The following is a 16411-nucleotide window of genomic DNA, read 5'->3' as shown; positions in this document are numbered from 1 at the left end:
TGTGCCTTCATCACATTGTTTTAATATGCTTACATTGATGAATTAAGCAATGCCCACATAACCAGTAGCATTTTACAAGTAGCTTGTATTTTCTTTATTTTTACTGCTTTGTTTCTGTACTGTGTCTGCCACTGTGCTCCTTAGTTTAAGTGATAAATATAAAAACCTGTCTAACAGAGAAGGCAGAGAGTCCTTGTAGCCCTTCTGTCATGTATCATATATTACTTCAAGGCCAGATCTCTGACCTTTTAACACTCACTGAAATTATTGAAAACAATCTCCATTGGCTCCAGTGGACTTTAAAACTGTCCTTAAAGCAGCACATTAGCTTAATAGTTAACTTATTTCCCTGGCTTGGGAGATTATTTGTAATTTTTGTTTGTTCGTAAATATTTGATCAAGATACCAAATCTCAAAAACTTGGATTGTTTTTTAGGGCCACTCTTTTATTAGGTATGAATTGTATTCATATCTCATCTAGATCTGATACAATGGAACTGCACCTGCTGTGTCAGCTTTGGGTGTGCAATGTGTTGTTTGATTTTGTGTTTTGAAGTCTTATGCGTTAATCCCTTTGGTCTTTATTCTGACAACACAATTCCAATTTTCACTCTTACCTTTCAGGGCCACCTCACGATGTCACGTACACAGAAGTTAGGAAGGACTCTTTGGTATTACTGTGGAAAGAACCAGTTTATACTGGTCGTAGTCCTATAGCTGGTTACTACATTGATATGAAGGAAACTGAAGCAAAGGAGGAACGTTGGAGAAGCGTCAATGAGAAGCCACTTCAAAAGAAATTCTTGAAGGTAAAGTAGTTTGAGATTCAATACAAATATAACAGAATAATCTTAAAGAAGTCAGTCACAGATAATATAGTCCTGCGTAGCATTTATTGAAACACTTAGCAGGCTATGTTGTGCCTGGGACGCCCATGTATGAAGTCTGTGTAGTCAGACAAGGTACTAACTTAGAAGATACTCTGATATGTCAAAAAAAAAAAAAAAAAAAAAAATTGTGTTGAAACTGCATATTATTCTTACAACACAGTAGGCATCCCTGGTATTTCCTAGCTCAAAGAGCATTGCTACACAAAAACATTACACAAAAATGGATGTTGTAAATAATGTGGTATGTGGTTCTTTCAAATACAAATTACTCTCTCCACACATTTAATGGCATGTAAAACACAACCATTTCCCACTATTATGTCACATGATTTTGTGGAATGACTTCTAAATAAGGAATCAAGTGTATTTCAATTTCAGAGATACATCTGAAGTGGATTTGTTACTTCTATGCTTTCCAGAGCATTTGGAAGACATTCACTTTAGGGTTTGATCTTTTCACGCATGTTTTATAGGAGCATTTACAGGTGTTACAATGTTACTGCAATTGCTCAAGAGAGTAGAACAAGATCCATACAGTTAACTGCCCTTCAGGTTCTATAGAAGTGGGACTGGGACATTTTACTGATAATTTATCTACAGTATAAGATTGTGCTGTTCTAGAGGTCAATGGACACGAGTTAAAAACATCCTGTTCAAATAACAATGCTCCTTTTATAAATAAATCAACAGCAGCTGTGGCACTGTCTAAATGTTAGCTATGCATACAAGGAAAGCATAAATCAAACATATCAGTCATGCTTCTCTGGGGCTAAAAAAAAGAAAAGAAAAATAAAAAAGAGGAAGGAATATTTGCCAACTGGAGAAAGAGCAAAATAAAAAATAAAGGAAATATGGTTGTCAAGCATCCAGACTGGTACTGTAAAAAGTGTGAAATTAAAATTGGTGTTTTGTAATAAGTCATGCATATGTTTGCTTCCTGCAGATAGCTGGCCTAACAGAAGGGGTGAGCTATGTGTTCCGTGTGCGGGCGACAAACCAGGCTGGTGTTGGGAGACCATCGGATATCACTGATCCTGTTGTAGCTGAGACACGACCAGGTTTGCTAGAAATGCTTCCTCTTTTTTGTCCTATTTAAAGAGGTGCATGTCTGTGTGATGTGTTTGCACAAAGGCTGCATGTGAACAACCTGACCCCCCTCAAAGTCAAGCATTCTTAGTATGCAGGAAACAAGTTGAAGAATATATCCTTCTGCCTGGTCAGATATGTTTTAAGTCAGGACAGGTTTTCTTATTGTAACAACCTGTTCAGGAATATAAAGTTATGTATGTATTGCAATAGAACAGTGCATGAGTGGAGGATTTGTTAAGATCAGCCCAACCAAAAATTCTACAGTTGTAGGCTTTGCCCTTCCTGTAGTTAATTATTTGTTTATCTCTCTCTTCTGTTTAATTTACGCAGTATACCTGAGGAAAGGGTAAAAAAAATTACTATTTACCCTTAATATTTAAAATAAAGATTTAAAAAATGTAATCCTAAGAAGCCTTGAACAGTCTCCCAGTGAGGCTGTAAACGTGATCAAAAGGATATCTGAAGACAGAGGAAGAAAAGAACTAGAAAAATTTGAATGAGAAGGCTGTAGTGACTATTAGTGGAATGGGAAAGGGGGGTGGGATGGAGTGGATGGTTAAGAAAAGGCAAGACTGTGATATGGAGATAAGAGGATAAGTATGTAGGCAAGAAAGGGTTGGAATAGGAGAGAAATACATGAGCTGTGAAGGGACTAAAATAATTTAGTTGAGAATAGGTTTGTTCTAGAGTAAGAGGAAGATATGGTGGTAATGGAGATGTGGTCTGAAAATGGTCATAGTAGGAGGAGTGTGGAGCCAGGAGCACCAAGGACTGGAGACATGGGAAAGAGAGGCCATGAGAAGTCTGGGTGCAAAATCAGAAGCCTGGGAACTTCCTAAAGGATGAGATAAAAAGGGGCACTATAGGTAAATCTTACCATGTTGACAGCTGTAATCATAATAACAGGGCAAGCAGGATTGCTCATCCCACTGCTCATCTGGCCATCCATACCTCAACTTCATCTCTCACAGCTACTGCATCTTTTTTCTTTTCTTTCAAAAATAAAGTAGCCCTAAGTTCAGACGAACAAACCACTGAAGAAGCATTAGGGTTGTTCTCATCACCTGCAAGTAGAACAAGGCAAGACTTAGAAACCGCTTCTTGAAAACAGCTTAGATACTACAACAACAACCACCACTTCTAAATTGAACATCAAACCACTATTAGTACTGAACTTTTGCCTTTACTAATCTATTTTCCTTGAGGGTTAACATCCATCCATCAGATTTTTTATAAAAACTTGTTATGGTAATAACATTTAAATGCATGAAATAAATGATTGATCATGCAGTGAAAATAATATATGGATGTAAACTGTTCTGAAGATGATCGTCATAACAAAAAAAAAAGATTTTTCAGCAGTTTTCGTAGTCCAATGTGGCCCAAGCTCAATCTAGCACCATGAATGTGAGTACAATATTTGTTTTGCAATCCTCACAGTTAGGGAAGGTGATGAATCTCAGGACTATGACTCTTCTGCAAGCCAGGCTGTTGTTCACCGTAGTGATGTCTGATGGATCTCAAGAAAGTCAGGGAAGTTGATAATGATTTACTTAAACAAATCTGATTGACCCATATTTTGAGCTAAGGTATGCAGATAAACTGTTCACCAAACTAAGCTTCTTAATGGTGCTAAGAAATAACAAAAGACTTATTAAAGAACATATTTCAGAAAGCAGTCTCCTGAATAGGCTTTCAGCTTTCTCACTCAAACCACACAAATCTCGAGAACAATCAAAAATTACCACAAATCTTCTGGTGTTGCCCAATGAATACCGTCTTTATTAACATCGTGGATGGAGACAAAATATTGTAAGATCTCTCTGCACAATTCCTGCTGGAATGTCACTGGAATGTTGGCAAACATGTAGAATTGCCAGGAGACTGAGCTCTCTAACCAAAGAATGTAAGTAAATAACATCCTGAATGGAAATACTTGTTTTAAAATGCGTGATATCAATTTTCTTTATCCAGTTACATGTATTAATAGAATGGTATGATAGTTTCCATCCTTCCCTTGTTTAAAAACTGTATTTCATTTTTACAGTTATCTCTTAAAACTAAATAAAAAACCCACACACATGAAGGAGAGAAAAAAAAAATAAAAATTCAGCAATGCTGGCTAGTCTTGAGCTGAAACTTTATCTTTGGACAAAATCACTTTGGTGATTTTGCAGATCTCACAGGAGGCAAGAGGAGTCTAGGAGCAACTGCATATCTCTCCTGATCATTCTTAGGTCTGCTCTTAGTCCTTTCGTACGCTGGCATAAATGGAAGTTAGATTCAAACCATGCATCAACTGCTTCAGGAGGGCTTGGCACAGGAATTTGATCTGCCCTGGGGGTCAAACTTTGGGATCCAACCTTTAACCTTACATGAAGTGTTTTGTTGTGGGCTTTTGTAAAGCCTTTTTACAGGAGGCCTTCTACACGTTTGTGTGAATCCTTGGCTGCAAGATGGTGCATGTGAGGACTGTTTCAGTCAGGGCAACCTGTTGGAAGTCCCTGCACTCACCTGACCTCTCACAACGCAATCAGAAGCATACTAAGATAGTATAAAATTGCAATTACCTGATTTTTCTGATTCTGCCCTCGGTACTGCTGTGACCAAAGCCATAGCAGAACTAAAAACTTAACCCCATGGCAACCACAAATTTACTTTAAGCACAAAGTCAGTCATCCACCAAAATCCCTTCAGCTAACCAATAGGCAAGTTTAACCTTGATGAGAGAGGTTTTGAGCAGCATGTTTGGGAAGTTTTATGACAAAATCTCAGAAATTAATGAAATTAATCAGTCAACTTTTCTGACTAGCTGTAGAAAAGATGGTGCCCATAACTGCAGTGTTTTGGTGCTGTCTGCTTTATCTTAACATTACCTCTTTCCTTTCAGTGTAAAGAAGCCCTCGGATCAGTGCACTTACTCAGTATTTGATATGGTATCGAAGTATTTTATTTTTTATCAGGACTTTAAGAGTGACTCTGGATGATTTGTACAAACCTCCACATTACCTAGAAAGGGGAAATTAGGCTACTACTATTATGGCAGCTTCTTTGGTTTCACACTGTGGGGTACGCAAGTCCTCTGCCACAGTAGTTTAAAAATACATATTTTTCTGACTTCCACATAACTATTAGAGGTAAAAACCATCATCGCTTCTGGAGATACATGCTATGCACTGTTATCATCACCTCATTGCGGCCTTCCGATATTTGAAGGGAGCATATAAACAGGAGGGGCAATGACGTTTACAAGGGTGGATAGTACTAGGACAAGGGGGAATGGTTTTAAACTGAGATGGGAGGTTTAGGTTAGGTATTAGGAGGAAGTTTTTCACACAGAGGGTGGTGACACACTGGAACAGGTTGCCCAAGGAGGTTGTGGATGCCCCATCCCTGGAGGCATGCAAGGCCAGGCTGGATGTGGCTCTGGGCAGTCTGGTCTGGTGGTTGGCAGCCTTGCCCATGGCATGGGTGTTGAAACTGGATGATCATTGTGGTCCTTTTCAACCCAGGCCATTCTATGATTCTAATGTGGATACTCTAAAACAAATGTAAGAGATGCTGCTCTTCAAATGTTCCTTCTGGCTGTGTTTCTTCACACATCACATCAGCTGCCACCCAAAGATTCATGTGCTAATGATCGAGAGGAAACTAAACATAAGTGAAACATCAACTGAACATTAGTGAAATGTCAAGCAATGAATTTGCATATAATAAATTACATCATTAAAATTTTGAAAAATGTGCAGCTGCCTCACAAATTATTTGTAGACCTTAGTACCCATTAATCATCTCCTGGTTCTTATTGTGCTTCATTCCCATGAGGGCTGGTAAATAATAGGGCCAAACCAGGGATATTAATCTAATCTTTCATTAAACAGTCGTAGCAAATTATAAAGAATAAGAAGGTTGCACGTACAGCACTTGTCATTACAGGAGCTAATCGCAGTGCTGGAGAGGACGTGTATAGTACTGGAATGATGAAACACAGAAATCTCCTTGCATACTTGAGATTCATTAAGAATTATGCTGAAAACAAAGCCCTTAATTACAATGTCGGGAATAGGTCTCTTGTCATTAAGACACAATGCATTGTGAGAAGGCACGCCATTAGCATTCTGGGCAGCCCAGCGTTGTCTTAAACTCAGTAATAAACCGTGAGTACCCCATTCAGATGTAAACTGCAGCTCTGAGCTGTTCTGAGGAAGCTGGATGTTCTCCAACACTTCTCAGTGCTTTCAGTGGCATTACCAGACAAGCTGCTGAAATGAAAGCTATTGCCACAGGTACAGGATTCCCAGATAAAATTCCCTGTGCTTCATGATGGAGGGAGCATGCAGGAGGTGTGTTTCATTTCCCGATCTGGAACTTACTCAGGGCCTTTTAGGGACTAACTGGGTCACCTTATCCAGCCCACAGACTGCAGGTACTGGCAAAACAGGGTGGGCGACTAAGAGGCTAATTGCAAATATTCACACCCTTTGTGTGCCCGCATTAATGCTGCAGATGGCTGCAGGGCCAGATGCCAAGCTCAGCAATTAAGCCAACCACCCAGAGTGAAGCCAGAGTCACCAAAAATGTGCCTCAGTTGCATAAATTTGTGCAGCTTGAGCAGCTTGGTTGTTTCTTCTTTTGCCTCCTGCACCTTTTCAAACATACACTTTTGTACCCAGTATTCCCTCTGGAGCTTTTGTTTGACTAGGGAATGAGAAACTCTTGCTGCATAACGAAAACACTTACTATCCCTTAGCGTAAAAAATATTGCTATTTAATAATTCAAGCATTTAATGGAATTGGAGGCTTGCATTTTTTCCCCTTCAGGTTTTTTTCTAGAGAAAATATCAGTCTCATTGGGTGCTTAGACTTGCTCAAGTAAATCACTTGATTTACAATGCTTTTTAATCTGTTCCTTAATTTATTTGTGTTAGGATGAGAAATCTAGTCAGGAGTCAAGGATTGATATTGTCAATATTTGCAACACTTTGTGTGCCACCTGCCAAAATAGAAAAGATCCTCTCAATCCACCCTATGAATCAGACTTTTCTGCTGTTATCTCTAAGAAAATGGAATTGCCTTGTTCTGATCTTTCAGGAACTAAGGAAGTGGTGGTTAATGTGGATGATGATGGAGTCATTTCCTTGAACTTTGAATGTGATCAGATGTCTCCAAACTCTAAGTTTGTTTGGTCCAAGAACTATGAGCCAATTGAGGATGACTCTCGACTGGACATCGATTCCAAAGGCGGAAAGTAAGAGCACTCAGTGGTAACAATCGTCTCATGTTTGAAAAACCTCAGCAGACCACAGAAATCCATCCTTTCTGGATGGATGAGCTCTGTAAGAATTCTATCTGCTGTTGTTACCAAAAGGCTTCGGCATGAGCATGCTGTTTGTCAGCAAGTCTATGTGCAGACCATAAGGAAATTGTAGCTTGCACAGAATGAGTCAGGCCTTCTGGTTAGGCAATGTACTTGTAGTTACATTTAGGCACAAAGTGAGAAAATCTGTGCTCTGTCCTCTTACAACCTGCCAGCCAGGACAGATTATTCCAATTGCTGTTACGTTAAATCTCCAAAGGCTTAAATTATTTGTCTGCTTCCTAGTCTGCTTAGACTGTGTAACATCATTACAATCATCTGAGCAGGACACTGTTTTGATAATGTCACCATAGCCTGATTTGGTAACAATTGTAATTCTCTACAAGCCTAAAATGTTTCTTCAGGCATTTTTCAGAGAGGAGGAAATGGCAAATGCAGCCTATGAAGTATCTGTGTGCTCTTCTGGTTATAGAAACCATGCAGAAACACCACTTTTGGTATTGCATATGAAAGCTGAATCAGCCTGCACTTAGAGTATCCTTCCTTGTTCATCAAAGACTTGACAATATGCTTTTAAGTCCAGTACTTCTGGCACTGAGAGCTTCTACAGCTTCCTCAAGAAGTTACAAATCTTGCACCCAGATCTCAGAACAGGCAACTGGTCAGCTTTCAGTCTCATGGGTGCTTCATGGGCTGGGCTATTTCCATTTGTACCACACATGAATAACCTATCCTGGTTTATTCTGGTCAGGACACCTGTATTTGCCTTGCAGTCAGAGCAGAAGCTAATACAAGGGTGCTTTTAATCTGGTTTTGCAACAGTGAAAAAGGATCTTGGTTCAGACTAGTTCTACTTTTTTATCTTTTTTTTTGTTGTTGTTTGTTTCCCAAAGGTCAAAAGCAGTCTTTAAGAATCTTGGGGAAGATGATTTGGGAATTTATTCCTGTGTTGTTACGGACACTGATGGAGTTTCATCAAGCTACACAATTGATGAAGAAGGTAGACACACAGTGTCTTCTAAGCATGCTTGTTTTGCTTTGCCTTCTGTTTCTTCCTGCTTTTGTCTTTGTTGTATCCATAATATCCATGTATTACTTCATATCTTTTGCAGAAATGAAACGCCTGCTTGCTCTGAGCCATGAACACAAATTCCCAAGTAAGTGAATCAAACGTGTCTGTAAGGGAGAGTTTTTTGTGCACTGGGGTATGTATCACAAAGCTCCTGCCAGCATCAGATAGGGAAGTTGCTAGACTGCTTTCAGATGAGTGTTTTTTAATTGAAAACCTACGATTCCTTTATTTTTCACTCTTTCACTCACAGCATTGCTGATATTCTTCCTGCTCTTTTGTGGGTTACTGATCTAAGTATATACTAAGTATATGCTCTATGTTGGATTGAAAATAAGTATCCTAATGGTTTTATTTCTTCTTCATAGCAGCTTTTTGTCTTTATTTGGAATGCCTAGCCTGATCTGAACACTGTAATTTGAAAAATTATCTGCCCCTCTAATTTCATCTCAACTGAAATTAAAACAATTTAAAATTACGGTTAACAGAGCAAGCAATGTAGTTCTCTATACAGAATTTTTCTGCTGAAGTTTGTCACACTCTTTTCTGTTCCACTTGGAGATGTAAACACCTTTCCTGCTGCTTGGGATGATACTTTTGCCAAGTTCACAGATTTCTTACACTTTCATGATATCCTGACAGTGGCACAACCTTGTTATTCTCAGTGGAATGTTACTTGAATAATTGAAGAAAACAATAATAAGAAAAATAAGAAAACAACGGCACCTCTGCCAGCCCAGCCTGCATCATTCCTCTCAGCCCCACCACAACTTGGCCACACAAATTGCCTGTCTTTCTGTACATGTCATTTCCCTCCAAGTCCTTTCCATGTCAGTTCTGCTCTTCTCAATATTTTGACAGCCCAAGCACCCCCTGTTTACTTCTCCCAACCCTATCTTCACTCTGAGCGTGAGTCATCACAGCCCCTTATTGCTGTCACCTGTCCTTACTTGCCCCAACCCTTCTCTTCTCAGCTCTTTGCCACATTCTGTATTAATAACTAATGTGACAAAAATAAGTTGCTTGGGGCACAGAATGTGGGTTTGGGTTTTTTTTGTGTGTTGTTAGGTGTTAGTACACTCCCAGCTGTGCATTGTGTCTCCAGGGGAAGCAGGTGAAATCAGAAGAGGGAAACTGCTCTTTTTGCTTTGGGCATGCTAGGCCCTGTGAACATTACAAAATTATCAATTACAATTATAGGTCGAAACACATCTTCATTTATCTGTGAGACTGGGAAAATAATAATGAGCTATGGATCAACATGAGACTTCGGTCATCTCTCTGAGTAATCATGGAACTGTGGGGGTTAGAAAGGACCTCAAGAGATCATTGAGTCCAACCCTCTGCTAAAGCAGGTTCTCTCCAATAGGTCACACAGGTAGCATCCAGATGAGTCTTGAAAATCTCCATAGAAGGAGACTCCGCAGCCTCTCTGGGAAACCTGTTCCAGTATTCTGTTATCCTTACCATAAGGAGCTCTTCTGCATGTTAGTATGGAACTTCCTATGTTCAAGTTTTGGGCCAATGCTCCTTGTCCTATCGTACACACTGCTGAAAAGAGCTTGGCCTCATCCATTTGCCTCTCACATTCTTTTAGATATTTATAAACACTAATCTGATGAATACCCAAATTCCTGACAAAAAAAATGAGTCGCTGCCATTTCTGATTCAACATAAGCTCTTGCACGTTGTTTGGTTTGTATGTCTCAACTGCACTTAACTCTAACTTCTACTCGGAAACATCTGCAGCAAGTAACTGTGAGAAAATGAGTTGCTCGGATAATGTGGTCCTGTAGAACTCAACTGCTCTTGAACAGAGTATTGTATTGGTGTTGGGTGCAAACAAATATTCCAGCTCTTCAGTTTAGCACTGGCGTCTGCCTGAAGATTTTCTGTCAACTGCACGTGGTGATTTGCGATGTTATACAAATAGGATGTGAAACCTTGAAAGCATGATGGCTTTTCAAAATCCCTGAAGACAGTTGGTGTTTTGTGTTTTGTAAAATGGAAATATTTTGAAATAGGGTTATTGCTGGTGCAGGACTGTTACACAGACCTGTCTGATTACTTTAGATGGGGGAGTGAGTGGCCTTTTCCCAGAAATGATCCTTTTATGTCCTTTCAGCCTCTTCTTGAGCAGTTTCTGAGGTATTTTCTTCCTTTTTAGACTAAGATATTCATTGTTAATTGCATACTGGGACTTTGACGTTCCCACAGAGCTGACAGTGAAACAAAAGCAGAGCAGCCTGATGTCTGTTCTCACCCTCCTCCTGTTACTTCTGCAGGCTCTGTAGCATTTCTGGTGGTTTGTTCTGAAAAATTATGCAAGATATGACATGCCTTTTGTTTCTCACAAGCTAGTAGGGAAGGAAGCTTCACAACTGACTCCTTTTAGTACTCCTGTCTCTCTAGGACTCATTTTTAAGCGTTTTTCTCTTCTGTGTTTTTTCATCACTCTCTTTTTTCTTTTTTTTCCCTGTGTCTTCACCACCCAGAAGCTTTATATTCACCAAAGATGTGTTCTGTGCCACCAAAAGCACGAGCGTGGGAGGGTAGAGGTTCATGGAAAGGGTGCTCCTGTGAAAAGAAGATGCAGGGAGTCCTCACATGGGCACCACCTGGTTTGGCAGCAGTGTTCAGCCCCAGAAAGTATGCCACTGTTTAGAAATGTAGGATCATTAAGGTTCAAAAGACCTCTAAGATCACCTAGTCCAACCATCACCCCGTCTCCACCATGCCCACTAACCACGTCCCTCAGTGCCACATCCACACATCTTGAACACCTCCAGGGATGGTGACTTCACCGCCTCCCTGGACAGCCTCAGTACCACTGAAAAGAAATTTTTCTTAGTGTCCAACCTGAATTAGCATGGTGAAAAATGAAAGATAAATGATGCTAGGTATTACACCAGTCCCAGTCCTCTCCCTGTAGTGAGGCTTCTAGGTAAGTAAAGTTTAGGGAAAACCCTGCCCTGGGGTTTGTATGGGAGGAGGTATAGGGTGACACCCATCACCACACACTTAATCAGGTGTTTTGCAATTTGTTTGTGCACTCTTCTCAGTTACACCCTTGCAAGGCAGACTTTACACTGCTGTGAAAGTGGAGTTTGGGGCAGAGGTCACATACAGCATGCATGCTCTGTGTATATGAGTTTGTTGGAAATTTGAGAGTCCACTAAGACAAGTAAAATGATGGAAAATAATAAAATGAGCAAATATCCCCAGATATTAGAGCATAAATGCCTCTGTTTAACGCTGCTGATTAAAATAACTTGACAAAAAGTTAAAGTAGTTTTATAAACAGAAACGAGGAAAAAATAAGACTAGTTTATAGTAGAGTAGTACTTTAGTAGTAGAGTAGTAGAGTACTCTTTACAAGAATTTTTTTTCCTGCTTACACAGCTTATTGAATGTGGGGATTTCCATTATTCATAAATAAACAGAAGTTTATTATTAATGGAGAAATTTGGGGCATTTTGTGACATTCAGTGAATTCTGGAGATAAAGGTCCCACTCAGCAAGAATTACTTACAAAAGTCTCCCAACTGCAGTTCAGCAGCTGACTTTCTGATCTGCCTTTGTGCTTGTTTTATTTAGTTTTATCGTTTCCTTAATGAGTCACTTCACTGCCTTGCAACAACATTAAGTGACTCATTAAAGATGTGTTTGCACCAGGAAGGTTCACACTGTGCTGCAGAGATGCTTGCAGTTTACCTTTAGCCCCATGTTGGAATGGAGGGACCCCAGCACAATTCAAATTGCAAACATTTCAACTCTGTACCTAGACCTAGAGATAGAAAGATCAAATAATTCAATCTTGCCTGTTGCTCTGTGTAAATGTGGGTGGAGAGGCATTCCATTGGTACGAAGAGTTATTGTAAGCTAGTTACCTTGAGTACATTAACTGAATGGAAGAAGTGAAGAAAATAGTTGTTCCTATGCAGAAAAGTATATGCTTCATTCTTGTCTCTCTTCTTTGTAGCTATTCCACTTGCCTCTGAGCTGGCAGTAGAAATTCTGGAAAAAGGAGAAGTGAGATTCTGGTTGCAAGCTGAAAAATTGTCTGGTAATGCAAAGGCCAACTTTGTATTTAATGATAAGGAAATTTTTAATGGAGAGGTAAGGCTTTACATTGCCTTTTTGTGTGTTTATAACAAATGAGCACTAATATCTTCAATAGCTTCCAATTAGAATTCAATGCTAGTGCATTTTCATCAGAATTAATGTATGTCATTGAAAACACCACTTGCTAGAAAGACTTTGTCTATAGTTCTGAGCTCCAGCTAAATTCGACTGAATGAGTTTATAAACATCCTTCCTGCCTCCTTTGGGAGTACCACATGGTCTGTTAACTAATGAGTACTGTAGAAGGTCCTGAAATGTAGGGAACCAAGTAATTACAGGTAAGCAACTACTGTGGTTTTCAAGTAATCACTGCAGTAGCCCAGATCATCCAGTGTCTTTTATCTATGGCCACTTGTTCTCTCTTCTCATATCCTTTTCCTGTTTGGAGGAATGTGTTAAACCAAGGGAAAACTTGCAAGTGGTTGTTTTCAGCAGCAGAGCTTGTTATTCCCAAGGACAACTCGTGGCATGTTTTTGTTGCAATACTGATAGATAGAGCACTCTACAAGGATAGGGGACTGGAGCACCTCCCCTATGAAGACAACTGAGGGAGCTAGACTTGTTCAACCTGGAAAAAAGAAGGCTGTGGGGTGATCTCATTGCAGCCTTTCAATACCTAAAGGGAGCCTATAAACAAGAGGGGTAGATAACAACAGGACAAGGGGAAATGGTTTTAAGTTGAGGGAGGGAAGATTTAGGTTGGATGTCAGGGAAAAGTTCTCTACAGAGAGAGGTGCTGGAACAGGCTGCCCAGAGAGGTTGTGGATGCCCCGTCCCTGGAGGTGTGCAAAGCCAGGTTGGATGGGGCCCTGGGCAGCCTGGTCTAGTATTAAATGTGGAAGTTGGTGGCCCTGCATGTGGCAGGAGGATTGTAGATTCATGATCTTTGAGGTCCCTTCCAACCCTGGCCATTCTGTGATTCTGTGATAGTGTCAGAGCATTCTATGCAAAATTTTTTTTTAAATGTTGACTCCTAAGCAATAGTGTTCTAAAGAGATACAAATCCGTGCCTTTCTAATGAAAAAGATCACAATACTCATCATAGAGCAGGACTGTCACATGCTTCCATCATTAACAGATTTCTTATTTATTTGGTTCTATGTTTATGTTTAGAGCCAGGGAAAGAGATAGTGGGAATGAGAGCAAAGAAAGCAGAATTTCCCCCAAAGATATCAGTGTTTGCCAAATATACGGTGATTCTGATATTCATTAATTAATTTACTTTCAATTCCTGAAGAAATATAAAATGAAGGTGGACCAGCATACTGGCCTTGTTGAAATGATTATGGATAAACTTGAGGACAAAGATGAAGGGACTTACACTTTCCAGCTGCAGGATGGAAAAGCAACCAATCAGTCCAGCCTGGTCCTCATCGGTGATGGTATGTGAATCTGTGCTATGCTGTAGGCTAGGAAAGTTATACCAAGGTTGGCAGTCATCACTTTTCCACTCTTTTCCTGATTTAGTACTATTAAAAGTTCGTGTCACAGCACTTGTCTGCCTCAAATAGAACAGAGAGCGTATGAGAACTGATACTTTAAAAGTGCCCAGAGGAAAGGGAGTTGTTCCAGAAATGTAAAATATTGAAGGCTGTCAGGGCTTGCTTTTCTACAGATGCAATGATATCAAGCCCAAACCCCCTGCTAAAACAAGTTCCCTATATTAGACTGTGTAGAAAATGTGCAGTATTACGTTGCTGAGAGAAAGAATGACCCAGTGACAGGATTCTCTTTGACCTCCAAAGGACAGAGTTGCACTGGTAACAGTACTGCACTAATAAATCATATAATACATATAACCTCATATGCGTTAATGGTTTTCATTTCCAGTATTCAAGAAGCTGCGAGATGAAGCAGAATTCCAGAGAAAAGAGTGGCACAGGAAACAAGGTATGATAAGAATACTCATGATAATCATGTAAGTGTTTAAGAGTTTGTTTATATTAATATGCTCTAAATTGAAATAGACATTTTTAATAGTCATAGAATCATTTGAATTGGAAGGGACCCTTAAAAGACATCTAGTCTATTCTCTTGTGTAGTTGCTTACCTTCTGAAGGAGAAATGGGAAAAACAAAAACACTTTAAAATATCACAGTGTTCTCATGAAGAAAAACAGATTTGTCTTTGTTTTTGTATCATGAATAGCACTCATGGTTTTAAAAAAAATGTGTCTGTGACTTCGAACAGGTCCTCATTTTGTGGATCAGCTGGGATGGGAAGTTACTGATGAATGTAACGTGATGCTGAAATGTAAGGTAAGAGGTAAAGAAAACACTAGGTACAGGATTCCAAGAAACACTTTGATCAACATCTGTTTAGATGGCTAAGAGGACTAAATAGATGGCCTTTGGTTTTGGATTGCCAACTGCATATTGCGTACGGACAGAGCCATTGAAAGCACCATGGACTAATCATGCTGGGGTGGCTGCAAATGATCTGAGACTTGGGCAAAACTTACCTCCTTGTTCAGCTCAAAGCAGCTCAAAAACTGACAGAGACAGTGGTGAAAGCCAAACAGTTTGTACTCCTGCAGTATAATCAGTAAACTTTGGTTTCTTTGCAGAAACATGGTATCTGAACAAACAGCAGTGCGTTAGTTTCTGTGCATGGAAATAGGAGGAAAAGGCTTTTGCATAAGAACCTTCAGCAAGGGAAATATTCTTGTTTCATACCCTTTGAGTATCACCACTTTGTTACTGGAGACTAGTTAGATGCACCTGCACAGCTTTCTAAGTCATTTAAGAGAGAGACTGGAACAGGAGCAGGGTAGGATGATGGTAACATTTGTTCTGGGGGAATGCAGAGTGCCTGCCTCAGCACCATAATGCTGTCATTCTCTGACAGCTCTCCCATCATTTCGAGGCAGTGAGCTAAGTCTGTCATCCAGGCCAGGCCCTTCACGTTTCCCCAGGTACTGCAAGCACAGAAAAACCAGAACGTTGTGCTCTGGCTGCTTATTTCAGACAAAACACCTTGGAATATAGCTTCTTCAAGTCTGTCATCCATCCATCCATCCATCCAACCATCCGCCCTGAGCTGAGCAAAAGAGACCTTAATAGGTGTTGATGAGTCTTTGTGAATTCAAAGACTTTCTGATTATTGCCTGTTTACCTGTGTCGAAATCCCCTGGGCTAGATTCACAGGATCACTGGACTCCTTGAAGCTGTTGATAACCCTTTTTTCTCTCTTTTCTTCCCTTCTGTTTCCTCCTTGCAGCCTTCATTTTAACTGTGAGGCCTACAGCAGCCTCCTTGTAACTCACTACAATCAGGTTGGAAAGCTTTAGCTGTTCTTTCATGCTGACCCAGCGTTCAAACAGGTTAATCCATGCAGTGCGAGGTTCATCTGACCAAATGCAGAATATAACTATGATACGGTTTTCGTCCATTTTAGGTGGCCAATATTAAGAAGGAAACACATATTGTATGGTACAAAGATACCAGGGAGATAATGGTAGATGAAGAGCATGACTTTAAAGATGGTGTGTGCACCCTGCTGATATCAGAGGTGAGTGACTGTCTGTTCTAGTCCTCATCTGAATGTTGTGAATCAGGTGAAAGATATGATCTGGTATTTGAACAGAACAATCAAAAAAGGAAGCGGGTTTTAAAAATGGAAAAACTCACAAGGCGTCTGCATTTTGTCTAAAACAAATTTCTATCTTTAAATGTTCATTCATGTTTTCAGGAAGTGATGAACAGAAGAGATAATAAGTGTGATGCTTCCTTTGCGTATCAGTTCACAACAGAATGAGACTCTGTTTATGTTGTGACTTGCACTCGGGAAGTGCTGCTCGCTCTGACCCTCATGGGAGCACCCTCTTGAAGTTACCCAATGGACTTGCTTGAGATTTACAATCTCAAGGTGTGGAGTCTGACTTGCATTAATCACTCAGTCTCTTTGGTTCTGGTTCTTCCA

At 40.0% G+C, this 16411-nt stretch overlaps 1 protein-coding gene across 1 annotated transcript in view; it reads left to right on the top strand.

The window, feature by feature from the left end:
- Positions 1-16411, top strand: part of MYOM1 (myomesin 1) — a gene marked incomplete at both ends in the record, with an annotated part of 72650 nt that overhangs the window by 39701 nt on the left and 16538 nt on the right. Inside the window, 10 exons of the mRNA XM_079533556.1 lie at positions 625-809; positions 1834-1948; positions 7071-7227; positions 8190-8296; positions 8409-8453; positions 12348-12484; positions 13728-13872; positions 14321-14380; positions 14681-14748; positions 15887-16000. Of these exons, the coding sequence (XP_079389682.1) occupies positions 625-809; positions 1834-1948; positions 7071-7227; positions 8190-8296; positions 8409-8453; positions 12348-12484; positions 13728-13872; positions 14321-14380; positions 14681-14748; positions 15887-16000 (1133 nt within the window). The remainder of the gene's footprint in view (positions 1-624; positions 810-1833; positions 1949-7070; positions 7228-8189; positions 8297-8408; positions 8454-12347; positions 12485-13727; positions 13873-14320; positions 14381-14680; positions 14749-15886; positions 16001-16411) is intronic.

Source organism: Tetrao urogallus (genome assembly GCF_951394365.1).
Source record: "Tetrao urogallus genome assembly, chromosome: 3".
Taxonomy (NCBI): domain Eukaryota; kingdom Metazoa; phylum Chordata; class Aves; order Galliformes; family Phasianidae; genus Tetrao; species Tetrao urogallus.
Note: the sequence above shows the minus strand (reverse complement) of the source record. Positions and strands in the feature narration are given on the sequence as shown.